The 25,899-nt window shown below is 65.6% G+C and overlaps 2 protein-coding genes across 8 annotated transcripts; one reads left to right on the plus strand and one right to left on the minus strand.

Moving 5' to 3' along the window:
* Positions 1 to 833: 833 nt before the first annotated feature.
* On the minus strand, positions 834 to 2,398 carry POLR2L (RNA polymerase II, I and III subunit L). Its single transcript, XM_036083746.2, has 2 exons — positions 2,240 to 2,398; positions 834 to 1,075 (listed from the first exon to the last, which is right to left on the minus strand). Exons 1-2 carry the CDS (start codon positions 2,332 to 2,334, stop codon positions 967 to 969), a joined length of 204 nt encoding a protein of 67 aa, XP_035939639.1. The 5' UTR covers positions 2,335 to 2,398; the 3' UTR covers positions 834 to 966.
* Positions 2,399 to 2,518: 120 nt separating this feature from the next.
* On the plus strand, positions 2,519 to 24,635 carry TSPAN4 (tetraspanin 4). Of its 7 annotated transcripts, none has more exons than XM_036083734.2 (10): positions 2,519 to 2,696; positions 7,804 to 7,902; positions 9,968 to 10,138; positions 11,112 to 11,191; positions 20,295 to 20,486; positions 21,861 to 21,935; positions 22,916 to 23,017; positions 23,126 to 23,257; positions 23,344 to 23,427; positions 24,186 to 24,635. In XM_036083734.2, exons 1-10 carry the CDS (start codon positions 2,660 to 2,662, stop codon positions 24,252 to 24,254), a joined length of 1,041 nt encoding a protein of 346 aa, XP_035939627.1. In that variant the 5' UTR covers positions 2,519 to 2,659; the 3' UTR covers positions 24,255 to 24,635. The 7 variants fall into 7 exon arrangements, with proteins under 7 accessions (XP_035939627.1, XP_035939629.1, XP_035939628.1 ...); XM_036083739.2 differs by lacking the exon at positions 2,519 to 2,696 and adding an exon at positions 4,309 to 4,370; XM_036083735.2 differs by lacking the exon at positions 9,968 to 10,138 and having other exon boundaries at positions 2,521 to 2,696.
* The last annotated feature ends 1,264 nt before the right edge of the window (positions 24,636 to 25,899 follow it).

The following is a 25,899-nucleotide window of genomic DNA, read 5'->3' on the forward strand; positions in this document are numbered from 1 at the left end:
CTCCCCCTGCCCCCGCAGCAGGTTTGTTCACTGGCCCTCAGAGGACCCCATGTCCCATGTCCGGGCAGCAGTGTTTGCCCTGAAAAAGGTGCCAAAGAAAGTTGCCTCCCTCTCCTAACGACACACTCCTGCCTACTGCCTGCTGGAGGGCACCAGGGCTTGCCAGACTCCCGTCCAGGGTGATAGCTGCTGGCTCGAAGCCTCAGCCTGAGCTGCAAGAGGACAGAAGCCCCTGGCAGACAGCTCTTCGGGCAGGCCCAAGGGACTCAATGCTAATGCCCAGGGCACTGGGAGCCTGGCGAACCCTGACACCCATCAGAGCCTCCTCAGGGCCGCCCTCAACCCACTGTGAGGGCCTCAGGGCTGGCTGTGGAGGCTGGGCACTGCCTCTCCCCCTCCACAGGGACTTGGCCAAGGGAAGGGGCCTGCTGAGCTTGGAGCCTCGAAGCTTCTGGCAGTAAGACCCTCAGGACGGGCCGCCGAGACCACAGCAGGCATTCTATTCAGGGCCCAGAAAATCTGGTTCTTGATATCCTGGGAGAGGACGTGAGGATCTCTGTGCTCGGCCTACAGAGCACCCAGGACCTGGGGGTGGGCATGCTAGTGTCCCTGAGCCCCAAACCCAAGCGCTCTTGGCTGTCTGTACCTGTGAGAGCCCACACTCCAGAAGGAGCCCCCCCCACCCCTGCTGAATGGCTGCCACTTGGATGGCTCTCCCTCCCCCTGGGCAGCGAGAGCCACGTCCACCCCAAGCAGCTTCAGGCACGAGGCAGGACACACAAACACCAGCAGGCAGGGAGTCACCCAAAGCCAGGCCAACTATTAGGATCTGCTCATGGTTCTACAAAGACCTTTATTGGACAGTTCCTTCCAGAGCAGAGACACACCCTCAGGCGGCGGGCAGGATGCAGTGGGGCAAGGCGCCGACCGCCCCAGGTGAGCACGGCAGGCGGCGGGCGCCACACGTCACTTCTCCAGAGGCGCGTAGTTGAGCAGCTTCTCGATCAGGTCCACGTGTGCTAGCAGCATGCGGCGGCAACAGTACCGCTTCAGGCCAAGCGCATCCAGGGCATCCCTGTGGTGAGAGGAGCAGACCACACCCTGTTCATCCAGGCAGTCCTGGGGGGACAGAGGGCCCTGCGCGGCATGCCCGCGCCACACGTCAGGGAGGGAAGTCTCTCCAGGAAGCCATCTCTCTCTTGTTTCTCAAGCCAATTAGAGTTGTCAATGTCCCTGGGACCCAGCCCAGTCCCCCTAAAGGCTTCCAGAAAATTCCCACAGCACCGCTCCGTTGTGCAGAGATGGCAAGCTGGGACAGAGGAGGCCAGGTCGGTTGGTTCCTGCCCAGGGCATCTCGCGGGGGGGGGGGGGGTGTCCTGTGCAGGCTTCCAGCCCTTCACTCACACTTGGTCACTCTAACAGACTCATCAAGACCTGGCATGAGCACTCAGCCCAGCCCTGGCCTCCCCCGGATTCACCCCCAAACACCCCAGGCCCAGGGTTCAAATGTGATCAGCACAAGGGACTGTCCACACAGGGGCCCAAAGTCCACCTGTGCGAGGGAACAGAGATTCAGACAAAGCTGGTGGTGACTGCAGTGCTGAGGGGCAGGGACAGGAAAAAAGCCCCCAGAACAACCCGCTACTCACGGCTCTGTGGCTAGGAAGCTTGTTCTACGTCCCACAGGACAAGAGGGTTTGGGGGACAGGGGGTGGGCCTAACAGCGGAGAGAGGTTAGGGAGCAGGTGGCCAGGGAGGAAGCAGAGCACTTAACTGAGGTGGAGAGGTGCCATGACTTTCCAAAAGGACACCTACACGTGCCAAGATCCTGGCGGCTTGACGCCCAACTCCCCTCCTCTCCCTAACCTGCAAGGCGGGGCGAGGTGGTGGCAACGCTTTCCTGAGGGCAGGTCAGTAGAGGAGGGCTGGGAGAGAGCCTGGGGGCGGGGGGAGCCCCTGCAGCGTCACCTGGAACCTGGTACGAGCGCCCGCCGCCTGGCCAGGGCCCCGGGACCCCGGGCCGCCGTTCCCTCGCCCCCGCACCCAGCAGGAGCCCACCTGCACACCGCGGCCCCCGACCTCGTCCTCTGCCCCTGCGCCCACGCCCCACAGATCGCGGCCCCTCTACCCCGGGCCCCCACCGCCGCCCCTGAGTCCCGCAGTCCCTGACCCGCGAACGAGACGTCGCCCCGCGCCCCCGCAGGCGAGGACCCCTCCCCCGCCCGGTGCGGCGCCTCACCCCTCGGTGTACTCGGCTTGCAGCAGTCCCAGGTAGGCTTCCCACTTGTTGCCGACGATCTTGCCGCAGGTAAAGCAGCGGACCGGGATGATCATGGCGGCAGCCGCGCGGCGCCCGCACTGCCCGAGCCGGCTGAGCTTCCGCCGCGGCCGGCCCCGCCTAGGGCGCGTCCACGGCGCGGGGGGGGAGTCCCGTCCCGCCCCGGCCGCCCCCAGCCAGCCCCGCCGGCCCCGGTGCCGCCGCCGCCCGCTCCCCGCCGGGCCGAGTTCCCTCCGCGCGGACCGGGGGTTCGGGGGTCCGCGCGGCCGCGGCCGGAGCAGGCGGCGCTCCCCCCGTCCGCCGCTTTGGTATGTCCCGGCCTACGGCGTCCTAGCGGGACCTAAAGGCCCGACGGCAGCGGTTCGCCTTCCTCGTGTCCGCATGACTGACAGCTGCGCGGCGGGCGGACTGCGCTCAGGTACCGCGCCCGCCGGTGGGGATGCCGCCAGGGTCCCGCTCCCCGCAGCCGCCGAGCCGGGCCCCGGAGCCGGGCTGGGGCCGGGCCCGAGCCGAGCCGAGCCGGCGCGGAGTTGGAGCCCCGAGCGCCGAGCCCCGAGCCGAGCCGCAGCAACAAGTGGCGGGGCCGGGACCGGGGGCGCGGCGACCCGCGGCGGGGATTACAGAGGGGCTGGCCGGCGGCCGGCGGGGGCCAGCGGGGGCGGGCGGCCACGGACGGGCCTTGCCGCCGCCCCTCCTGGCCCGGCCGGGGGGAAGGCTCTCCCCGCCTGGAGCCCCTGCCCTCGCGCGCCCGGGGGGATCTCTGGGGCTGAGTTTGGCGGTCCGGTTCTCAGCCGTGGCCCGGCCCGCTCGCTCGCACGGTGTCGGTCCCGGCCGGGCAGTTACCTGCAGCCCCGACGGCGGGAGGGCGCGGCGGGCTCAGCGGCAGCTCCTCTCCCCGCAGCGCCCCAGCGATCCGCTTCGGCTCGCGTCCCTCCTCCCTTCCTCCGGAGGAAGGGTCTGGGAGGGGGTGCGGGCGGGGTCTGCACCCACCCCGGGCCAGGCTGTGCTGGGTACCCGTGATCTGGGGGCGTCCGGCCTCTGAGGACTCAGAAAGGGGCGGAGGCTGGAGAGGGTGGTCAGGGAGGGCGTCATGGAAGAGGTGCCTTTTGAGTTGAGCCTTGAAGAGCACGATTTTACCAGGAGTGAGCCTGGCAAAAGAACCCCTGGATGGAGGCCTGGAGGCCATACCTGCGGGGCAGGTCCAGGCCACAAGTTTGTGCTAGGGCCAGAGCAGGTGCTAGGGCTAGAGGTGATGGGGCAAGAGCACAGAGGATTTAAAGGAAGGTGAGGCTGTGTCTCTGGAAATGGGGTACGGTGAGCTACTTGATCCCGGGGCTGGAGGCTGGGGGGAGATCAGTGTGCAGTGAGAGGCAGGGAAGGCTCCCTGGAGGAGGTAAATTTCTGGGCTGTGGAGGGGATGTGGCACCTGTGACTTAGGCACGGGTGTTGGTGGGAGGGGCCTGGTCAGGTTCCCTGGCCTGGGGCCTCTGGATCTCTGCTGGGGGTGAGTGGGGCCTGTGTTGAGTCCCAGGCATCAGTTACCTGCCCTCTCAGGTGGATGATAGATTCTGGCTTTAGCTGAGGGGGAGGGAGCCAGAGGATTCCCTGGGGCCTGGGTGCGGCTGGCCAGAGCTGCCCCCTGCCTGGTGTTTGTGCCCCCACCTTTGCCTGGGTCCCGGACAGCCTGCCCAGTGCATTTGTCATCCCCCACACTGCCACGTGCAGAGCCACGAGTGAGGCTGCTTCCCTTCCCAGCTACCCCCCCCCCCCCCCCGCTGGACGCACATCCTGTCCCCGGACAGAGGGACAGGATAGGGGGCCTTGAGTCACAGTGGCCTGGGGTCAGACCCAGGCTCAGCGGCAGAAGCTGCTGGCAACGGTGGAGGTGAGGGACACAGTGGAGGGGATCCAGGCTGTGAGCGGGTGGGCCTTAGGGAGCTGGGGGTGGTGGTGGAAGGCTTCCTGGAGGAGGGGCCCAGGGCCTGCCCCACCCATGCTCCTGCCCTGAGCAGTTGTTTACTCCGAAAGAGTGAGGGGAATGAGCCTCCCTCCCTAATCCTGGCCAGAGCCAAGTTGACATTCCTGGAATTCTGTGAGCTGTGTGTAGATTTGGGGGTGGTGGTGGCCTCCTCTTCCTGGGCTCCTCCCTCTGCTCCCTGATTTCCAGGGAGAGGGCATGGGGAGCATCACGGCTGCCCACCCCTCCCCGCAGCCTGTGTGCATGCTCTCAACACAGGTGTGCGCCGAGGCCCCTTGGGGTGTTTGGTCCTCTTCTCTGTCTCTACCCTGTCTTCGCTCAGCCCTGACCGGGGGACACTGGGAGCCTCAGAGGTCAGCCCTGCCCCCTGCCTCTGCCCTGGATGGCCGTGTCCCTCTGTGTGTGTTGTGGGGGAGTAGCTGGGCCCTGGGCCTGACTCTCCTCAGGGTGGGCAGGAGGGAGAGAGACATGGGGGCCCAGGGCACTGGTGGGGAGTAGGGACGGGGGGGCCTCGCCTGCCTGCAGGGAAAGGGGGGGCCCTTACTTCCCCTCTCTATGTGCAGTGTCAGCACAGATGTGGCCCAGGCCTCCGGGGAGGGAGAGTGCCAGTTTTTCGAGAATGGGGTGTCCTGCCCCCAGTGGCGGGAGGCTTAGGGAGGGAGGGAGGGCTGTGCTCACATGTGGTTGGGAACCCGTGAGCCACGTTTCCTGCCAGAAGAGGGTCACTGCAGGGCAGGCAGGGATCAAGGCGAGCTCAGCGATTCAAGACTTTGCTGCTGAGACGCTCTGGCCCAGAGCATTGCCCTGTATACGGGGTGTCGGCGGACCCTGCCCGCGGGTCCTGGCATCAGTTTCTCCATCTGTAACGTGTGGGTAGAACCAGAAGCTGCCCAGCTGGAGGGTCCCGATCCTGGCTGTGCGGGCTTGGCCCCTAGCCCGTCCTGCTTTGGGTAGATGTGCAGGGTGGGCTGGGGTCCCAGAACACACATGCTCAGACGCCTTCCCAGGGTCAGCTGGGGTTCCTTGCCTGCGGTACCCGTCCTAGCCCCGGCCTGGTGGTGTTTGCAGGCGTGCTTGAGGCTCGCTGGCCCTTACCTGCCACCCCGTGGACAAGCCTGGGCTGAGGGCGTTTGGGAACAGCGCTGCCTGCCGGCCCTGCTGCCCGGGCCCCATGTGGCAGTGCTCCATAGGGGTCTTGGCGGCCTGGAGGCGGGCGGGCACACTCTGTGGGTGCCTGAGGCAGGGTGCTCCCAGGGCCCGTGGTGGGTGGAAAGGCGGCCCCCTCGGGGTCCTGATGGTGTCCTCTCCGCTGCCACCTCCAGCAGAGAAATACCTGAGGGGGAGGGGGAGGAGGAGCAGGGATGTGGGGGGAAGACCCTGAGGTGGGGGTTGGCCTTGCTGGGCCCAGGAGAGACTGGGGGCCCCTCCCCTGGAGTGGGTGTCTCCCAGCCCCGGAGGCTCCAGTTTGGCTGTGGGGAGATGGCCTTGCCTTGGCTCTGTGGGGGAGTGGGTGTGTGCGCCCCTCCCCCACGGTGGGGGCCTGGGTGGGCCTTGGGCCTGCAGGGCTGGATCAGCAGCAGGAAGGCCGACACCACAGGACTGTTTGCGTTGGCAGGGCCTCCCTGGCTCCTCAGAGCTGCCTCAGAGCCCGCTCTGCCTGGGGCCCCGGGCAGGTGGCTGTGTTCTCCTCTACCCGCTGATCTGCCCCCGCTGGGGTGTGTGCCCCCAGGCCAGGCCCCTGCTGCCCCTCAGCTGGGTACGCCACACCACTGGCAACCTCCCACCTGTGTTTCGGCTTTTGGGGCGGTTCCTCTTTGAGTGGGACCTTGGTCTGGCCAGGTAGGTGCCCATGGTCTTCTCATGGATTCTGCTCCCTTGGGGTCCCCCAACTGCTCGCCACCCCAGAGCCCTGGAGAGTCAAGAAGACCCAGCCCAGGACTGTAGGTGTGCTTGTCCTGAGCTCCCCCTCAGCTCTGTCCTTGTTGCTGCTGCAGGGACCATTCCGGGGGATGCAGGCTTGTCAGACCCTGCATTCAAAGGAAGCCCAGAACAGGGAATGGGGAGGGAGGCTTCCTGGAGGAGGAGGCCGGGCCTGGGTGAGAGACGGAGCCAGCTGTGGTCCTGTCTGGTCCCTGCATCCTGCCCCAACTGCAGGGTTGTGTCTGGGCTGCCCTAGATGGGAGTGGGAGGCTCTGGACTCACGGAGGAGCATTGTGGGGGCCGGGAGGGCTAGAGGTCATTCATGGAGGGTCCATGGGCTCCCTTGGGGGTGAGGGCTGCGAGTGTGGCTGGGCAGTGGTCTCCTCCAGCCTTGGCTTGGTGTTGGCCATGGGACTTCCTCATTTTGGGGGGCCCAAGGGGGTTGGGGGGCTGCTGGTGGATCTGCCCTTTAGGCCCTGCCTGGGAGGCCCATCCTCCCCGATGCCTAGGTCTTGGGGTGTGGGGGCATGGTGGGGTATGATGCATGGTTTTTAGCTTCTAGAATGTTGCTGTGGGCTTTGGGCTCCATAGCTCCTGGAGAGGGGGCTTATCAAGGAAAGTGGATGAGGTGTGTTCCTTCCACTGCCACCCCCCTCCTCCCCCCACTGCCCTTGCTACTTTCTGGGCCTGAAACCCCTCCTTGGATGCTTCATCCCTGGGCACAGGGACTGCCGAGGGCTCCCAGGTGCATCCTCTCCTCACTGAGGTTCTGAGGAGGACAGGTATGAGGTCACCTGCAGAACTCCGTCTGCTCACTGGCCTCTCACCAGCCCCAAACGTAGGTCGGGGTGGACTGGCAGCAGTGGGCACCCATGAGAGGATGAGTGTGTGGGGCGTGCACACCTGCCATGGTGATGTTTTGAACCTCTGCAGTCCCCTCCTGCCCTTGAGCTGCTGAGAAGACTGCCTGCCCCACCCCCGGGCTGCAAGGAGCACCTGGTCTGAGGAGTGAGATGTGGGGGGCCTGACTGGGATGCCTTCAGACACCCCCCTGCCCCGTGAGCTTGGGGTCCCCTCCTCAGAGGCCCTGGCTGGTGGGGGAGCGCAGAATCTTCCCATGAATGCCGATGGCAGGGGAAGGGGCCTGGTGAGTCATCACCAGCCAGCTTGGTGGGGAGAGAGTGAGGTTGGTGGCTCAGGGCATCTATCTGCTTGGAGCCCAGGAATGGCTGGGCTGCAGGGCATCTTGGGGGGAGTGGACACCGAAGGCTGGACCTCTGGGGACCACGCCATGACCACTCCATGCCCTGAACACGTATATTCTCTGTACGCACAGACCCCACGCGTGCTGTCTCTGTGTCTGTGCAAACCTGCCTCCCTCCCTGGGCATCTCCGGACGAGTGACCCAAGGCTGGGAGCAAAGCCCTATTTGAACCCCCCCGCCCCTGTTCTGGTCCCCTGAGTCTGGCAGTGCACCCCTACCAGTCCCCAGCTGCCCTCTCCAGCCCTTGTAGGGCCCTGGTCCTGAGTGGAGGGCTGTTCCTCATCCCCGAGGTGCCTGCCCAGCCTCTGGGAGCCCCGCAGAGGGTACGTGTGGGCTCCATTGTGCCCATCTTTCCTCCCACAGGGCTCCAGCCTGGCTTGGCTGCACTGACCATTGGTCCACCTGCTGGCTCACCTTCAGGGGACCGAGCACCGCCTGGCCTCTTGCCCGCGGCAAGCCCAGGTATGTCACTGTCTGGTGGGGCAGCAGGGGGGCCAACCTGCACTGCCTCGTGTGCTCTTCCACTCCTGGCCCAGGGGCCTTGCCAGCTGGATGCTCGCCTGGTCCTGCAGCAGATGGTCTGAGCCAGCCGGATCCATCTCCTGAACATGTCTCCTTGGGCCCCCGCCTGCTGGAGGAAGGGGACTCCTGGGAGGGAGAGGTTGAACTTTGGGGACAGGGTCCCTGATGCTGACAGGGCCCCCCCCCCGGCCTCAGCTCTGATGCACCTGTGTCCTCATTCCAGCTGGCCCCAGGACCCTTGGATGAATTTTTCAATTTCATTTCAGATCAGACTCTCCCACTCACCTGTGGGTGGCTGCAGGGTTTTGTAGATGGGACGATCTGGGGGGTGTTGGGATGGTGACAACTGAGCGAGACAGAGCTGAGAGAACTCTGGGTGTTGGGGCCTAGGGTGGGAACCCAGGCCAACTCCCCTTCTGCCCCCCTCCCTGCCCCACTCCAGCATGATGGAGTGGAGAGGTGAGCCTGGGGCTCCATGGGGAGTCCTGCCCATCTCTGCTCTCCTCCCAGCCTTGGTCAACCTGCTTCCTCATCCCCAGAGGCCCTGCCCTGGGAGCCAGGCCAAAGGGAGACAGCCTCCTGCTCCTCAAGCCCCCTTCCCCACTCACCTCTGCCCCCCCTCCCTTTGAGGAGGACAAAACTGATGAGCTGGTAGCAGGTTCATTTATGCCCTGGAGGCCCAGCGGTGCCTCCCTGAGTGTGTCTGACCCCGGCCTGTAGGGGTGCTGCATGGGGGGGGGTGGTATCTGGTGGGGCATAGGGGTGAGGTGGGGTGAGGCCCGCTCAGCCTGGATCCTTGCTTGGCCCACGTGTGCCGCAAGTTGCACTCTGAGCCCGCGCTCTCACACGTGCACGTCCCTGAGTGTCCACCCTCGGACTGCTGTGGAGCTGGCTGACTTGGGCCAGGGGGGCGCTGGGGTCTGGATGGTGCCACTTGTTCCCCGAGCAGAGCTGTGGGCAGAGGTTTCTGCAGGGCCTGGGTGGGGGCCTCGGCTGCCTGCTTCTCCACGGGGCCGCTGTTGTGTCCCTTTCCTGGGGCCCAGACACACCGGAGCACGCTGGGGGAGGAAAGGGAAGGGGGGCCATGGGAAACCCCAGGCTGGCCAGCCGTGCGACATGGGCAAGGCCTCTGGGACTCTCCTGTCCCCACTCCCTGCCAGGGCCAGCTCTGCTCTGGGGGGGACCGCATTCAGACACTGCTCTGAGGACTTGAGCTGCTGGTCTAGGAATGGCCTGCAGGGGGCGGCAGAGGGCTGATGCTAGTGGTCCTCAGGGCCCAGCAGGGCTGCCAGACCTCGCTGGGCCCCCAGCCCTCCAGACCGTCCTGCTCAGCCTGCTTGCACAACCCCCCCGACCTGCTGCCTCCCGCACCACTCAGTCTCTCAATTTGTCACCTTGCCAGTATCCTTTCCCCTGCACCCCTGCCTCCCCCTCCGCCTTCCCCTCTCCTTCCCCTCTCCTTCCCATCCCCCTCTTTTTCTCCCTCCCAGCTCTCTCCCCTCTGCACGTGAGTGTGGCTGGATGTGTCTGGGAGGTGCAGGGTCTGACTTCTAGCACAGGCTGGTGCAGAATGAAATGGGAGGCCCCCTCAAAACTTATCAGTAATTCCAAGAGCATTAAACCAGTGCCGGGTTCTGTGTGGCTGCACTGTCACATGCTGGGGAAGCGGGCCCTTCTCCCGGAGAAGCAGGGCCAGGGGAGGGTCAGCGCGCCCTGGCCCAGTGAACAAGCCAGCTGCCGTGGGAGTTGAGGTCTGGGCCTGTTTTCAGGGGCCTAGTGATCACCCCTGCCCTCTTGTGTGTTCCGGCCCCTCCCTGTGAGTCTGAAAGCCTCCCCATTTCTTGCAGAGTGACCTACCCTCCTAGGCACCCTCCCCACTTGCCCTTCCCTGCCCCAGCCCCTCTCGGGCAGCCCCTCTCCTCCTTCAGCAAGGTTTCTCCACCCCCGCCCCCGCCCCCGCCCCCCTCCCAGGGTGGGTAACCTAGGCTGATTCCTGTCCCGACAGAGGCCTGTTCCCATCCAAGCTGTGAGCTGCGGGGGCTCTGGGGTCCCAGCGGGAGTCGCCCGCCCAGGCTGGAGGTGGGAGAAGCTGCTGGAGAGTGCGCACCCCAGGGAGTGTTCTGGGCTACGTTGCTGTCTAGCTCCGGGCGGGGAACCCAAGTCGAAGCCGCCCCAGGTCATCACCAGAAAGCAACTGGGTCACCCTTCATTTGCATAGCGCTCTGCATCTCGAGTGCGGTCGGAGGTCTCCAGGCCCGGCGGGGGGCAGTGGGGCCGCGGCGGAAGGCTGGGGGGGGTCCTCGTTCCGGGGGCTGAGACCTGCCTGGGCCTTGGCCCTCGGCGCCAGGCCCCCGGCCCCGTCCGGCGCTTCCCCTGCCCTTCGAGAGCATCTTCCTCCCGGGCCAGGGGAAGGCGAGAGCGAGGGGCGCCAGCGCGGGCGGGGTCGGGTCGTCGCCCTGGGGCCGCGATTGGCCGGCGCCCGCGGAGCAGTGGGATTTGCGGGGCTGCGCGGCTGGGAGGGGAGGGCAGGGGAGGGGTCCGCAGGGCGGTGCGGCGAGGTGGGAAGGGGTGCGCGGGTGAGGCGGGCGCGGATTGGCGGGGCGGAGGGGAACGGGGCGGGGGCCGGGGGCGCGGGGCGGGATGGCGAGGAGGGGAGGGGTCCTCGGGGGCGGGGCCGGCGCGGATTGGCGGGCGGGCGCGGGGCGGGGGCCGGGGCTGCGGCGCGGGGGGCCGGGCAGGTGTCCGGGGCCGCCGCCGGGGCGGAGCGGAGCGGAGCGGCGCGCCCGGCTGCCACCGCGGGGCCGGGGCCGGGGCGGGATGCGGCGTGCCGGGGCGGTGGGCGCGGGGCGCTGAGCCCGGCGGCGGCCCTGGCGCGATGCGCCGCTCGAGCACGGACGAGTCCCCGTACCGGCGCAGCCCGTCGCCGGAGGGCAAGGAGCCGGGCTTGGCGCGCGGCGGCCCCTTCCGGCGCTACAGCGGTCTGTACGGGCGGGCGGGCGCCGGGGACGCCGGGGACGGCGGGGACGGCGGCCCCTTCTTCGGCCTGCACGCCAACCCCGGCCCCAAGGCGGCCCAGGCGCGCCACACGTCGCCCAAGGGCAGCAAGTACGTGGTCTTCTACCTGGACCTCTCCTTCATCTTCCTCCTAGAGCTGAAGCGCTGCAGCATGGCGCGCGGCTGCCTCCAGGGCGTCAAGTTCCTCATGTTCGCCTTCAACCTGCTCTTCTGGGTGAGCGGCGGCGGGGCCGGGGGCCGGGGGCCGGGGGGCCGGGGGCCGGGGGCGAACCTAGAGTCGTGCTCCAGCGGGGATGGAGGGCGAGACACCAGGACCTAGACGGGCGGGGGGGTGCCCAGGGTCGCTGCCCCAGCTGCGGACCAGGGCTGGCCCGGCCCGTGGGGCGGGTTTCCGGTACCGCGGGGCTCCGGCCGAGGCTCTGCACTCGGGGCCGCTGCCCCGCGTCCTCGTCCCTCTTCCTGAGACCGGCCGTGTCCCGCACCTGCGCGCCCGATGGGGCGGCAAGGCACTGCGCCCGCCTGCGCCGGGGTTCGAATGCTGGTCGTGGCCGGCAGTGCGCTGAGCCTCTGGTGCCCCCTCCCCTCCCTCCGCGCAGCCGACCCCCCCCCAAGTGGACTGACCTATAGGCCCAAGGATCGTGGTTCTCAAGGGGCTGTCGGGGGCCAGGTGGTCCCCTCCAGTCTCTGGAGGCGCTGTGGAAAGGGAGAGGGGGTGTGTGTGCACCGGTGAGTTCTCTGGCTGGGCCTGACACTGAGCAGGATGTTGGGCCACCAGGCGTGCTCGGGAGGTGTCTGGTCTCCCCGCTGGCTCTTCTTCCTACATGGTGCGAATGTGCGTGCCTGTGTGTATGTGTGTGCACGCGCGTGTGTGTGTCGGGGTGCCGGGCGCCCATAACTTTTGCTGAGGTGGGTTGGGTTTGCTCAGACAGGATGTGTGTGTCCAGGGTCAGAGGTGGCCGCTTCGTCCTCCAGACGAGGGTGGGTGGGTGGGGAGGTTGGTGGAGATGACAGAATTGCCACGCAGCCCCCGCCCCAGACCTGCAGGGAGCGTGGCAGGCCCCAGCTGGGGCTGCTGTCCCACCGGAGCAGGTCGGAATAAGCCCGCCCAGGCTGGGGTTCCACTGGCTGGGCTAGGGGAGGCTCGGTGGAGAGAGGATGCCAAGGTCACTCCCTGCTCCATCGTTAATTCTCGAGCCAATCCTCCTTCCACAACTAGGAGTGAGGGGGTGTGGCCTGGGCTCTGGACCACACAAGGAGGCTGTGCTTTGCATGCTCATTTGCATGCAGTTCAGTTAAGGCCAAATGCCCAGAATCCTGCTCGTCCTTTCCTTCTTAGGCTGTACTTTTCTCTTCCCAGCTTGTGGTGGGGGTAGTCAGGGGGCCCCGGGAGGGGCAGCCAGCCTGGGCTGCCTGAGGGGTGTGATCCCAGGGGTCTCCTGCTAGGGGCGGTCACCCCAAGAGTTTGTTCTCTACAAGAGACTCCTGGCAGGGATGAGGCCCAGGCCCAGAGTGAAGCACCGTGAGGCCAGGAGCCAGAGCAGGGGCGGGGGGCGGCTGGAGCCCGGGCCCAGCACACGAAGGGGTGAGCATCTTCTCTTGGTGGGGGATGTTGAGCGGCTGCAGTGGGCACCAGTGCAGTTGGCACCGAGTGGCTGGCGGAGTGAGCATGTCACTGCGGGTGGCCAGACCTGACCAGTGGAGCTGCAGGTGGCGGAGGGCCTGGGGTGGCGGGGGGCAGTGGGGGGCAGGTCCCAGGAGTAGACAAGACTTGCTTCTTCCCTATCTGCCCTCCTCAGTGATCTGGGGAGCTGCCTGCAGGCAGAAGGAGAGGTGACCCCTCAAGGGTCCCCAGGCTGAGCTGTCTTTGCCCTGTGAAGCCTGAAGGAGCGTCCGTACCAGCTGCAGGACAGACACGCTCTGCCAGTCCCTGCGGTGGATCAGAAACCCCTTTGGGACCTCCTCCTGGGCTGCACAATCCATTTCCCTTTTATTCCACAATTCTACTTCCCAGAGAAGCCAGCTGGCCCCCTGCTGCTGACCTGGGCCCGTCCCTGCCCCAGCGTGGTGCCCCGCTGGGGTCTGAGACCCGGAGGGCAGAGAGGGGCACCCAGGCCTGCCCACAGCCCACGGGAAGCACTCGCGAGGCGTGGTGGGAATGGTCAGGAGGCTGAGTCCCGGTTGGAGGTGCCAACTAGGCTGCAGGTGGCTGGGGCACAGGCTAGAGCACCCTTCCCCGGGGCCCCAGCTCCTTTGTTACCTGGGGGTGCTGGCCCCCCACTCCATTTCCCACTGTCACTGGGAGACCCCTGAGCATCATGCCTTAGTCTCCCCACTGGAGCTGAATGTAAGGGTCAGGACTGAGGTTGTGGGAGGGGAGTCCCAGAGGGCTGGACCTCAAGACACTCACCTGCGTCAGTCCCTCTGACCCCACCCTACAGGGCCAGGCCAGGTCAGGTGCTGGGCCAGCGTTTGCCCTGGCAAGTGGGGAGGTCATCATCTGCAGCTGGGGTGGGATGGGGGGAGTTGTGTCTGGTGGGGCAGCCATGCCTGTCCCGGGTGTGGCTCCCAGAGGGAGTGGATGCCGGGGGTCCTGGTAGTGGGGGGGGGGCAGGAGTCCAGGCTGCAGGTGCAGATGGGGGGAGGGGCGCAGGGAGGTGAGGGGTCCCGAGGGCACCAGCCCTCACACCTGCTTAGAGGTCAAGGTGCCGTGACTTCTCTAACTTCATCCCACCCTTGTCTTGGCTCTCCTGTCCCCCAAGCCCTGCCTGGCCCCCCTTTACCTCCGGGCTTCAACTCTGTTGGAGGCGGACCCCTCAAGGCCCTCACATTGACCCCTTGCTCCTCCAGCAATACCGTCCCCATTGCACCCACTTCCCTGCCCTTAGGGCGCCTCTGGCCAAGACCAGAGTTCCTGACTGGGTCTGGGGAGGCAGGGAGTGGGGAGGGCAGGCTCAGCAGATAATTGACTCTTATTTATGTGCCCCGTTTGATGGGTTTTCCTTGGGGGCTCCTGCTTGGGTCTGGGAAGGCAGGGCTGAGGCCTCCAGCCGTGGGTCCTCGTGGGGAGGGAAAGAGTCATCACCTGTCTGTCCTGGCGTTGGTCTGCCTGGTCCTGTGTGGATGGGCTGAGTCCCTGGCTTGTCTCAGTGAAGGAAACAGGCCCACGTGTTGTCACCAGGGCTTGGAGCTGGGGTGACCTGCGGCGGGAGGCTGGGAAGGCACAGGCACTACCCAGAGGAGGAGAGGGACACAGGTGCTGGTGGCAGGGGCCCCTCAGAGTCCAGAGCCAACTGACCCTCATAGCCTCTCCTGCCTTCCCGCAGCAGCTGGGGCCTTTGTTGGGGACACACAGCTCCGGCAGGGACACAGTGGCCCTCTTCTGAGGCCTGCACAGGTGCTGGGCAGTGTAGGGCCAGGGTCCCCACGGTGGGGCCAGGGTGTCTCCCGGGAGCCCCATCCATGTTCAGTACCCGGGAACAGGTGGGGTGTACCGTGTGATGCCAGGCGCGGGGTGAGGGTTTGGGGCTGTTCAGGCCCCCACGGTGACAGAGGTGGAGGCCCCAGGGTCGGCGGAGGGGGGAGGAGGAAGGAGGTGCTCTTCCTGCCCTTCCCCCGCTCTGGGGCAGAGGGCTCAGGACTCCCCCAGGGGCAGTCTTGGTGGCCCGGGGGGGCCTGGGGGGGGCCTGGGAGGAGGCGGGGCTGAGCCTAGCGGGGTCAGGGTGCTTCTGTGTCTCCCCCTTGGCCAGCTGCCCGACTCCTCCCGGATTCGGATCAGCCAAGCTGAGGGCCCCCCTCCTGCTGCTCCCCTGGCAGGTGTCCCTCCCCACCCCCCTTCCTGCCCCTGGGCTGCGCACGGCGCTGCCTCTCCCTGCACTTGTGGTCAGGGTCCCTCTGCATGGCTGGGGTGGGGGTCGGAGCCCTGCCTGCCTTTTCCTGCTGCCCAGGCCTCCATAGGACTTTGGGTAAATCCTGCCCCCTTGGGGTCTCCTGGCGTCTCCCTTGCCCCAGCTGCACCTCAGGGGGGCCTGGATTTTCCCCTTTGATGAACTGCAGATGATGTCCAAGTGGGTGGCCTGAGTGGGTGGCTGTCACTGGCCCTTGGGCAAGGCCCCTGAGACTGGTGGAGGAGGGGACACATGGTGGCAAAGGGCCCCGTAGAGCTGGGGGCCATGACCTCCCCCCTCAGTCCTCCCTGCAGCTGGGAGGTCACAAGGCAGGGCCAGTGAGCGTCCCAGACCCTGTGGCTCTCGGCCGTGGCCTCCTGATGGTGCTGGGCACGTCCCCGTGTCCAGGCTCGTTTCTTTCTGCGGCAGGGTAAAGCAGGGGTGGCCTGCTGCCTGCAAGTAGGGGTGGGCGGGCAGCCTTGCGATGGGTGGAGGGAGGGCAGGCAGATTCTGTGATGGGATTGGGTCTGGAGGGCACCAGGGAGCTGGGGGTGGGGGTGCTTGGCTGCCCTGGTCAAGGGTCAGGACACTCTCCTCCTTGGGGCCAGCAGCTGGCTGATGGGACAGACGGGGATTCGGGGCCTGGGGATGTTGGTCGGCTCTGTGGTGGCAGTACCGGTCTCTGGGTCCGGCTCGGCGACAGAGCCCTCCCTCCCACGGCGGGGGTGGCAGGCAGAGCGCTGATGCTGGAACCAGGTGTGTGTGTGGCCGAGCAGGTGGCTCCCCAATAGGTTGGGGGTGGCAGCGGTCAGTTAGGGGGCCCCGGTGAGACTCCCCAGCAGTCTCATGGTCCACTGGCTGAGCCAGCAGGTGCCCCTGCTGCTATGGTTCTTATCTGTCCCCTGGATGCCCCTTTGCGGTCCAGTGAGCTCCTCCTCGCCCTTGAGGGTGGACTTGGACCTTCCTGAAGCTGCCAGCCAGGGCTGTTCTGTTCCCTGCCCAACCCCTTCTCCGTGGACACTGGCTTCAGGGGGTCCTGTCAGTGGGGCTGTCTCCCTGACGGGCTGGGGCTGGTCTCCTTGTGTCCGAACCTTGGGGGCCAGTGAACGGGGCTGATGACGGTGTGGGGGCTTGCTGGCGTTTAAGAACATGAACGGCAGGCAGTTGCATAGATTTTCAGCGAACGGCCGGGTGACCATATCCGGTCAAGGTGGGGAACATTTCTGGCAGCCCAGAAGGTCCCTGAAGCCCCTTCGCTCAGTCTCCCCGACTCCTGCCTTGGGGCAGACCTGGTTTCTGGCACGGGGGACACATTTTGCCCTTCCTGAACGTGTATAGATGGGGTCCCCTTGTGGCTGTTCTCGGCTGGGAGGGGTGAAACACCTCGCCATGCCCAGCCCCCACCCCAAGGCTGTGCTGGCTGCCAGGCGAGGGGCTTCTGGGCACAGGCTTGGCCCCTGCAGGCACCCAGCCCTCCACTGTGTTCCAAGGACGTGGCCAGCTGTCCCGCCATCTGCTGGCCGGAGGGGCAGTGGCAGAGGGCCACCTGATACCTGCCCCTTCATGGGCCTGGGGGCGGGGGTGGCATCTCAGACCATGTGGTCCCTATACCCTCAGCCCTAGGCCAAATCGAAAAATGCACAGACAAGAAAAAAGGACAGCAGGAATGGGGGGGGGGGGCACAAGCCAGGCACTGGGCTGGGGCTGGTGACAGGTGAGGACAGAAGATAAGGCGTATGCTCGAGATGCGCTGGAGGGGGTCAGGGAGGCCACAGATGATGGCAGGGCAGGGATGGGGGTCCCCAACGGGAGGGCTGGGCCCTTCTCTCAGGCAGTCAGCGGGTCTGCTCCTGGGACCCAGCTGGGCTTTTGTGTGGCTGGGAGGAGAGTCCAGCCAGTGCCCCAGGCAGTGAGAGAGTGGGGCTGGGCAGCCGTGGGGTTGGGGTGGGGTCCCGGCCTCCCAGGAACCTCAGCCCCACTTACGCTGTGTTTGATGTTCTGTGTCTGAGTCTAACGGGCCTTGTGTTTTTCCTGCACTTGGAGGCTGTAATTTTCCTGCCAAAATGTTTTAAAAGCTGCATACGCAGAAACATTTTCAAAATTACAGGTAATTTTATTAACTGTGTGCATGCATTCTGTTAGTGTGTGTGTCTGAGTTTTTGGTGACTGGTCTGTGCAAACAAGCTTGAACACGGAGGGCCTTGGGGCTTGTGGGCAGGACAGGCCATAGGGCAGCATGTCTGTGACATGAGCCCGTGCGACACGGTGCCGGCGAGGGGTGCCCGTGGCAGCGGGGCGTGTGTGTGTCCCAGCGTGGGTCTCTCCTGACGTCTCCGGGTGGAGGTGGGACGTCGTGAACAGAGTTAATTAAGGAAATCTGTTTCCACCAGTGCTGGGGGTGAGGAGCCCTGTCCTTGGTCCCCTGGAACCTGGACTGGTCCCCACCCCCCACAGCCGCTTTGCTCCCCGTGTCCTCCCCATGCCCTTCCATGTGTCCCCATGGGACACGGGAGCTCAGACGGGCTCATTTTCCTGCTGACAGGAGCCGTCTGCCGACGTCCTTGAGGCAGGCAGTCAGGTTGTAAAGAACGAGTCAATGTCTCCTTTGCTCAGGGACCTGCCGCAGGAGACGGCCCCACCCACCGAGGCCCCATCCTGGGGGCTCAGCTCGGAGACGTGACTGGCTCAGAGTGGGGGCTGCGTGGTTCAGTGGGGGACAGGCTGGCGTGAGGCCTGGGCATGGCAGCCAGTCAGTGTCCCTCCCCACAGGGAGGTGGCCCACCCTCACGCCCTCCCTGACCCGGGTCCTCGGCCACGGTGTCCCTTCTGTGCACAGCACCCCACTGGGCGGCCCCAGCTTCAACCTTCCCCTGGGGCTTTGGAGATCCCAGAGGCAGTGGGCACACTGTGGGGACACGGTGTCCCTATAGGCACGGAGTGGGGCATAGCTCCAAAAAACCCCCCGGCTCCCAGTTTCTCATCTGCAGGTTGGGTGGGAGGATCGAATGAGCCAGAGCCTGTCCCAGCCTCTTCTGTGCCCCATGATGTTGAGTGGTGCCTCCCACAGGCGGGCGTGGGGTACCCAGAGGCGCTGGATGTCCCCCCGGCCACCCCGCCTGGGGTCAGCACCTCGGACAGTGCCAGCGCCATTGGTGGGGGGCCTGCCTCCATCCCACAGGTGGGGGTGCACACACATCTCCATAACTGCCCTGGGGCTGTGCCCAAGCCCAGCTCTGCAGTGAAGACGTCACCTGTCTGTGTCATCCCCCCCTCCCCCACCCGCGCTGGGCAGCTGGCTCCTCACACTGGGTGCACACCCAGGGCCCAGAGGCAATTCAGGCCACTCCTCCGGGTGGGTGCCCCCACTGGCCTCCCACCTCTGAGCCTCGTCTGGGCAGCCTCCCCTGGCCCCCTGGCCCCTGGCACCTCATCATGGCCCTGGGTTTGGTCACTGCATGGAGATGGCCTCACAGGAGGCCACAGGCAGAGGCTTTTGTCACCGTCCATGGTGGGCCCTCTGGGAACTTTCAGGGCCATGTGGTCAGTGCCCTGCACCAGGGTCCCCCTAACCTGGTACCCTGCCCCCTCCCTGTCCCTTGCCTGAGCTGCAGACCTCCACCCTACTCTGGGGAGGGGCTCAAGCAAGCAGGATGACCCCAGCTTCCTGGACCCTGCCCTGAGCCAGCAGCGTTCAAAAGAGGTGTTGTTTATAACTTTTAGACCGCAGTTCTTGTTTCTGTGGAAGGTGCAAAGAGGGGCAGGGGGGCCAGAGATGACCCGCATGTTCACCCTGGGCTGACTGGACCCCCACTGGATGGTGGTGGGCATTTCAGCTGGGGACTCTCCTGCCCTTGGCAAGGCCCAGAGGGATCCCAGACGCTGGTAGGCCTGGGCCAGAGCCCCTGGTGTCTGCCCACACCCTGGGAGCCGTAGCCCCTAATGCTCTTGGGTTGGGAGCTGCATCCCCCCCACCCCCATAATTGCAGTCTCCTGCCAGCCTGGTTTAATGCATGGTGTGCACACTCCCCAACAGGTTATGGAGAAACGAGTGGTGGCTTCACCCCCATCCCAGGGCCAGGTTGACTGGCCGGTGAGGCCTCCTTGGGCAGGGGTCTCAGAGCCTGTGGGGCCTGCTGAGTCATGGGGTCCCTGCCAGGCTTGGGGAACCAGGCCAGTTGTTGGGGAGGCAATGTGTGTGGATGGCCCTGGCTCCCCTTGGCTCGATTGACTGGGTGGGAGGCTCATTTCCCAGCCTCAGTTTACTGGTCTGGGAAATGGGGTGGGAGTCTGGCCATCTAGGCTCAGGAAGCTTTTGTGGGGTGATGCAGGGCTGGATGCTGTTTACCCTTGAGTCTGTGACCTAGCCTGTCCTGGGCATGCAGGGTGATCACTCCAAGGGCTGGGTGTTGTGCCCAGGAGAGCCCTGGGGGCTGAGGCCATGGGGGCCAGGCCAGATGGTGAGGAGTGGGGAGGGGTCCCCAAAGCCGCCTGGCTTTCCCCAGAGCCCAGCAGGTGTTGGTCGCCAAGTGGTCTCACCGAAGCCCAGGTTTTGGGGGACCAGGTCAGCTTTTGTGGGGCTTGCTGCCCCCAGCCTGCACCTGTTTATTCCTGAGACCACCCAGAGCCCTGGCCCACCCCTGCTCCCCCCAAGGCTGGGTGTCCCTGTCACCAGGCAAGGCCGCGGGCCCACACGGGGTTCTTTACCACTTTGCCTTCTCACCCTTCTTCCTCTCATTTTAATTGTGTTTGTAATAAGGAACAACTCTGAAATTCAGTAAAAGTTCCAGTGGTTGAGAGGGAGGGGCAGCAAGGGCCAGGGATGAGGTTCTCTGCACTGTCCTGTGCTGGCGTCCATGCTGGGGCCTGGTGGGTGCCCTGGGGCTTGTGCTTAGAAGGGGACAGCTGGGGACACCAGGGGGGCCCATGGGGATTGTGGCCACCCACTGGAAGGTGGTTTTAGTAAGAGGGGAGCGTGTGGTCCAGCAGGGTCTCCAGGGGTCGCCTCCCTGACTCTCAGGTCCAGAGAGGCTGTGGGGTAGGTGCAGGCCAGGCTCTGGGGGAGAAAGGGATGCTTCCTGAAGGGGTGGTGTTTGGGGGGGCCCTGGGCTCCCTGCCCAGGCTGCCTCACCATGTCACTGGGACAGGGGCAGGCACCCCATTCGTGACCCGAGTGGAGAGTGTCCTCAGACCACATCCTCCCCACGGCCATAGGTGTGGACCTTGGGGTCCCCATTACTGTGGCTGTGGGGGAACCGGCTGGGTGCTGGGACAAGACTAGGAGGGGTGACTGGCCGTGGAGGTTGGCAGGGTGGGCGAGGGTGCACGGGGCCCATGGGATGCCACTCTGGGTGGCCACAGGGGTCTGTTCTGGGGTGGTCTGGAATGTGTGGATGGTGGCCTCACTGCCCTCTCTCCCCACCCCGGCGGCCCCAGCTGGGAGGCTGTGGCATCCTGGGTGTTGGCATCTGGCTGGCTGCCACCCAGGGGAACTTTGCCACCCTGTCGTCCTCCTTCCCGTCCCTGTCGGCCGCCAACCTGCTTATCGTTACCGGCGCCTTCGTCATGGCCATCGGCTTCGTGGGCTGCATCGGGGCCATCAAGGAGAACAAGTGCCTCTTGCTCACCGTGAGTGCACCCCGCACGTGGGCTTCACCTCTGGGGCCTTTGCTCCCTACCTGTGCTGACCCCGCAGGGCCAGCAGGTCATGGCCATGGCCTGTGGCAGCCCCAGGGGGCCTTGCTGGGGCCTTCCAGACCAGGCTGGGGCTGTGGGGTTCAGGTGCTGGGGGGCTGCTCGCCCAGAGCTTAGTGGAGGCCTCCCTTGATGGGACACATGTCCTATCACCCCCCCACACGAGTGCCAGGTGGGGCCCCTCCAGCCGGTACCGGGCCTGTTTGCTCTGCGACCACCCTTCCTGGGACCCCCCTCCCCAGCTCCCGTCCCAGGACCCTCTGTTGAGAGGCTCACAGTCCCCACCTCTGCCTTGGAGACAGATTTACAGGCAGGATGTGTTCCCGTCTTTAGGACCGTTAATCACAGATAATTGAGAAGGGGGAGGATCCCCGGGGTCAGGCTCTGCACCTATTAATAGGTCTAGCAAAGGCCTCCGGCAGCTTCAAGTCCTAAATCACCCCTTCAAATTGATCCTGTCTGAGGAGCCCTTGCCCAGGGTGGGGCCTCGGAGGGCATGTCCCCCAGTCCGTGCAGCTTCCCCAGGTGTTCAGCACATTCCAGATGCTCCCATCAGGGCCTGGGGCTCTGATCCCTTGGAGCAGCAGGTGGGGGTGTGGCTGGGTCCCCAGCTGCCCCGGGGAAGGAAGCTGCAGTGTGTGTGTGGGGCCCAGCCCTGGCCGTCCCCACAGGGAGACTCGGGAGTCAGAGCCCGGGGCCTGCTGGGGGCATCCTGGGCCCGCACTGAGGGAAGGCCAGATCGGGGGCCCCAGGAGAGGACAGGGCGCGCTCCCTCCGCCTGGGCCCCATTCATGTCTGCAGGAGAGGCGGGGCGGACACAGGCCGTCTCTGCTGCTCCACTGGCCTGGGACTTCTATGGCAGGGTCGGGGCTGTGCCTTTGGGGGTGCTCGAGTGGGAGGCTGTCACCCAGCAAAGTTTGTGCAGTCAGGTGGGGCTTCTCAGGCTCCTGGCGGCTGTCCCCTCACCGTGGTCTTTCCCGAGTGGGTGTGCTCTGGTGGCTGTGACCCCCAGGGTTCAGGGTCATCACAGACTGACCTCCTCCCCGCCCACAGGGAGGGGGACACGGGCACAAAGCACACGTGTGCCGGCAGGTGTGAGGCTTGTGCTCCGAGGTCAGTCAAGCGAGAGAAGAGCCCCTCCAGGAGGAGAGGGGTCCGTAGGAGGTGGGGCGGCATGAGGGTGGTACGCTGCTCTCTGGGGGCCGGAGACCTGGTGTGCGTTCCGGCAGCACTGGGGCATCTGTCCGAGGTTCGCGGGGGGCTGGGGGGCAGCGCGGCCAAGTCACCAAGGCCGGGTCTCCTCTGCAGTTCTTCGTGATGCTGCTCCTGGTGTTCCTGCTGGAGGCCACCGTCACCACCCTGTTTTTCGCCTGCACTGACAAGGTTCGGCCACCCCGCCCTCCCCAGCTTTGGGTGTGGGGGCTCTGATCTCCCCACCCAGCTGGCGGCCACCGTGCTGTGGTGACAAGGCCTTGGGCAGGGCTGGGAATGGTTGTCACAAGCCCCATGCCCGGTGCGGGTGGACGGCAGCCCCTGCCATCCACTCACTGGAAGACCCGGCTTTAACCGCAGCCACCAGAGGCCGGGCCTGGAGGTTTGGGGAGGTTTCTGGCCCTCCGAGAAGTGGGGGCGCAGGGGTGCGGTGCTGTGTTCTGGCTGAGCTCCTTACTGTCCTGGACTGTGTGTCTGTTGGGCAGGGAAAATCCCCCGTCCCCATTTACTTACTTACGTTACTGACTGCTCGTTTACATGTGTTTTGTACTCTGGGTTGTACCCTAGACCTGTGATCCTTATTTTGCTCACATTTTTGCACCTCTGCCCGTTGGGAGCTCTTGCTTGGCTCCTGGGTCCCTTTGGCATCCTCCCCTCGGTGTGCATTCTGGCGCTAGACGCCCCCCAGACCTAGCTGGGCGTCTCCTGCCCCAGCCCTGGAATCAGCCTTTCCTCCAGGAGCCCTGGTTCCTTCACTGGAGGACGGTCTGGGGAACCAAGTTCCGGGGGCTGGCGTGCTCCTCGCCACTGGGGCGTCGTAGCTTCTGGGCCCGTGAGCGGGCAGACGGAGCCGTGTGCTCACAACCACATGTACAGAGCGTGCTCGGTGTTTCTGTACGTGTTCGTCTGTCTCTGTACCTGAAGCTGAGGTGTCGGACTCAAGTGCCAGCCAGTGTGCAGCACCACAGAGGGGCCAGGGGCAGGGGCAGGGGCAGGCAGGGGCCAAGTCCTGGGCCTGGGCACAGGGATGGGGGCTTCTGGGAGGAGGGGACTCCAAGGAGGGAGACATTGGGCACAGGGTGCCGGGGGTCTGGATGAGGGAGGCGGAGCTGGCCGTGGGGGTGGCCCTGCTGACCCCTCTACACTTGCAGATCGACAGGTATGCCCAGCAGGACCTCAAGAAGGGTCTGCACCTGTACGGCACGCCAGGCAACGTGGGCCTCACCAACGCCTGGAGCATCATCCAGACCGACGTGAGTCTGTGTGCGTGTGGAGGCAGAGGGGATGCGGGTGTGCCAAGCAGGGGGGCAGGGCCCACCCACCTGCTCCCCAACCATCCCAGCCCCTGCGCCTGTCTGTAGTTTCGCTGCTGTGGGGTCTCCAACTACACCGACTGGTTCGAAGTCTATAACGCCACTCGCGTGCCGGACTCCTGCTGCCTGGAGTTCAGTGAGGGCTGTGGCCTTCACGCACCTGGCACCTGGTGGAAGGCGGTGAGCACCTACCCTCCCAACGCATGCGGGACGCAGGGGTGGAGGGGGTGGCCTCGTGGCCCCTGTGACGTGCACCCTTCCTCCAGCCGTGTTACGAGACCGTGAAGATGTGGCTCCAGGAGAACCTTCTGGCTGTGGGCATCTTTGGGCTGTGCACGGCGCTGGTACAGGTACGCTGGGTGGGGCCTGCCTCAGGAGCCACCTGGACCCACCCCAGCCCCCCACCTAGCAGCCTAGCTCCCCAGCACCTGGGTGGAAGTGCCTCGAGCCCACGTGGCTGAGGGGTGGGGTTTGAGGGATGGTCCAGGGCCACTCCACGGGGAGGCGACCTTTGACAGGTCAGGGACAGGCAGGCCAGCCTTGTTCCCGCGGCCCAAGCCTGGCAGCTGTGGTGGGTGGTGGTCACGGGATGGCTCAGTGCAGAGTGAGGGTGGGCAGCCCAGGCCCTGGTGCCCCTGATCCTGGCTTCCCAGCCCCCGTGAAGTCCTGCGTGTCAGCACCGTGGGGGAGCTCGAGGCCAGTGTGTCAGTAAACTCGGATGTCAGGGCAGCCCCCGCTCCTGGGGTACAGGGGTAGATGGGGGTCGCAGCCAGAGCACACAGACACTGTCAGAGGTGATCACAGTTGGATGACAGGCAGGTAGGGAGGGGCACAGAGCTGATGGGCCCTGAAGCCACCAGCAGAACCACAGTGGCCACACTGAAAGGCAGGTCTGGGGGCCGAGCCCTAGGAGTCCCCAGTGCCCCTGCGCCAAGGCTCAGGGGGACGTGGCTGGGCTGGACCTGAACTGCCAGTTGGGGGAGGCCTCCCGAGAAGTGGGGTACAGGCCGCCCAGGGAGGAAGCTGTGGGGTGGGGTCCATCGGCAGGACCCCTCTGTGCTCGTGGTCTCCTGGAGCAGTCCTGCCCAGCCCCCTTGTGTCCCCGCAGATCCTGGGTCTGACCTTCGCCATGACCATGTACTGTCAGGTGGTGAAGGCGGATGCCTACTGTGCGTAGGCTGCCCACTGCCTGCCACCTCTGCCTCACAGCCCGTGGGGGAGGTGACCACGTCCCCACCTGCCTCTCCTGCTCAGGACTCAGCACCAACCCTGGACGCCCCCCCAGGACCCTCAGCCAGCCCTGCGAACACCGTGCTGGAGGAGGTCGCCAAGTGCTGGCCACGTGGGCAGGGCTGAGGGCGGGAGGAGCTTTTCATACCCATGTACTCTCCAGAGCAGCGCTCCCCACGGCTGGGGTCATTCGCGGGTGGGGGTGGGGGTGAAGGGCCGACCGCTGGTCCTGGTGCTCAAGGCGAGGCTGTCGCCCCACCGTCCACATTCCACAGCGGAGCCAGTGCGGGCTCTGGGTGCATCTTAATAAAGCGCGTGGGCGACAGCCCCCACCTGTGTCTGTTGCTGCCCTGAGCCTCTGGGGGGGTGCCCAGACGGACCGTGTGTGGCCGTGGGCCCCCACCATGTGCCCCGTGCCTGCAGCGGGGCTCCCGCACACGCGTGGGGCCAGCCCCCAGCCTCCGTGAGATCAGACACAGGAAGTGCAGAGGCGTCTCAGGATGGCCCTGCCCTCCGACGCCCTCCATGTAGCCCCAGGGCGTTGCCTGCCCCCCGTGAACTTGGCCCCCGAATTGTTCATCTGTACGGATTCTGCAGATAAAATGGGCTGTCAGGAGTGGAGCGGCTACCTCTGGTGCGCAAGCACTGGGGTCTCCTGAGATAGGGCTGATGGGGCGAGGAAGCCGTGGGTCTGGGGCTTCGGGCTGGAGGATGGGCCCCTCCCAGGAGCTTCACTAGCCCCCAACCTCAGTTTCCAGCCCTCCTTCCTGCCGGCTCCAAGGTGTTGCCCTCTCTCCGGCCCACCTGGGGATGCCCAGCCAAGCACTGACCACGGCCTAGACACAACCCAGACCGCCAGTGTGCACCCAAGCCCACCGACACCTCCCGTCCTCACTCCATGGAAACTACCAGATCACTGCCCTTAGTGATCTCAGGGCACGTGGTTAACGCCCCCAGACCAAACTGTTCCTCACCTACGAGCAGCAAACTGGAAAACCGGCAGGAACGGTCGCACACCCAGCAAAGCAGTCCCCATGTAACCCCCTACCAGTGTCCACAGAGCCCGCCTGCGAGGACCCGGGCCCCCGATTTGTGTTTCTCTCCAAGCATGTGTGACCAAAGACAGACCTGCCCCAGGCTTGGTTGCTCCTGTGTACCCCACATGCAAGCTCTCGCTGGACCCATGGGAACTTCCAGCTTGCAGACCTGGGACCCTTTCTGCCCACAGCCTCCTATGTGACCCCTCAGACTCCAGCCCTGACTCAACTTCCCCCATGGCCCTCGAGCGGCCTTCTGGGGGGTCTGACCTCAGGACCACTCTCCCAGCCCCCACCCCCTTTGCTGGTCCCACCTTCCCGGCTCCCCATCTAACACCGACCCATACTGTGACTTCCAGACACACTAGAGCCCAGCACCCCAGCCCTGGTGCTAGGGCTCCTGGTTCCCTTCCTGCCCAGGCCTCTGAAGCTGGGACAAGGGGCGTGCCGGCCTGTGCCTCCAGCTCCACCCTCTGCTCCTGCCCACTGCCAAGGTGGCCGGTGTGCGGCCGGGCGAACCCCATGCTGTGGCCCCATGTGCCAACCCACAAGCAG

This window comes from Halichoerus grypus, chromosome 11, assembly GCF_964656455.1.
Source record: "Halichoerus grypus chromosome 11, mHalGry1.hap1.1, whole genome shotgun sequence".
Classification (NCBI taxonomy): Eukaryota; Metazoa; Chordata; class Mammalia; order Carnivora; family Phocidae; genus Halichoerus; species Halichoerus grypus.

Excerpts from the sequence above, each read along its gene's own strand:
- TSPAN4 (XM_036083734.2), top strand. The coding sequence starts at position 2,660 with ATGACTGACAGCTGCGCGGCGGGCGGACTGCGCTCAG. Across the intron at positions 11,192-20,294 it reads CCTTCAACCTGCTCTTCTGG|CTGGGAGGCTGTGGCATCCT; the intron begins GTGAGCGGCGGC and ends CGGCGGCCCCAG. Across the intron at positions 23,018-23,125 it reads GGAGCATCATCCAGACCGAC|TTTCGCTGCTGTGGGGTCTC; the intron begins GTGAGTCTGTGT and ends GCCTGTCTGTAG.
- POLR2L (XM_036083746.2), bottom strand. The coding sequence starts at position 2,334 with ATGATCATCCCGGTCCGCTGCTTTACCTGCGGCAAGATCGTCGGCAAC. Across the intron at positions 1,076-2,239 it reads CAAGCCGAGTACACCGAGGG|GGATGCCCTGGATGCGCTTG; the intron begins GTGAGGCGCCGC and ends CTCTCACCACAG.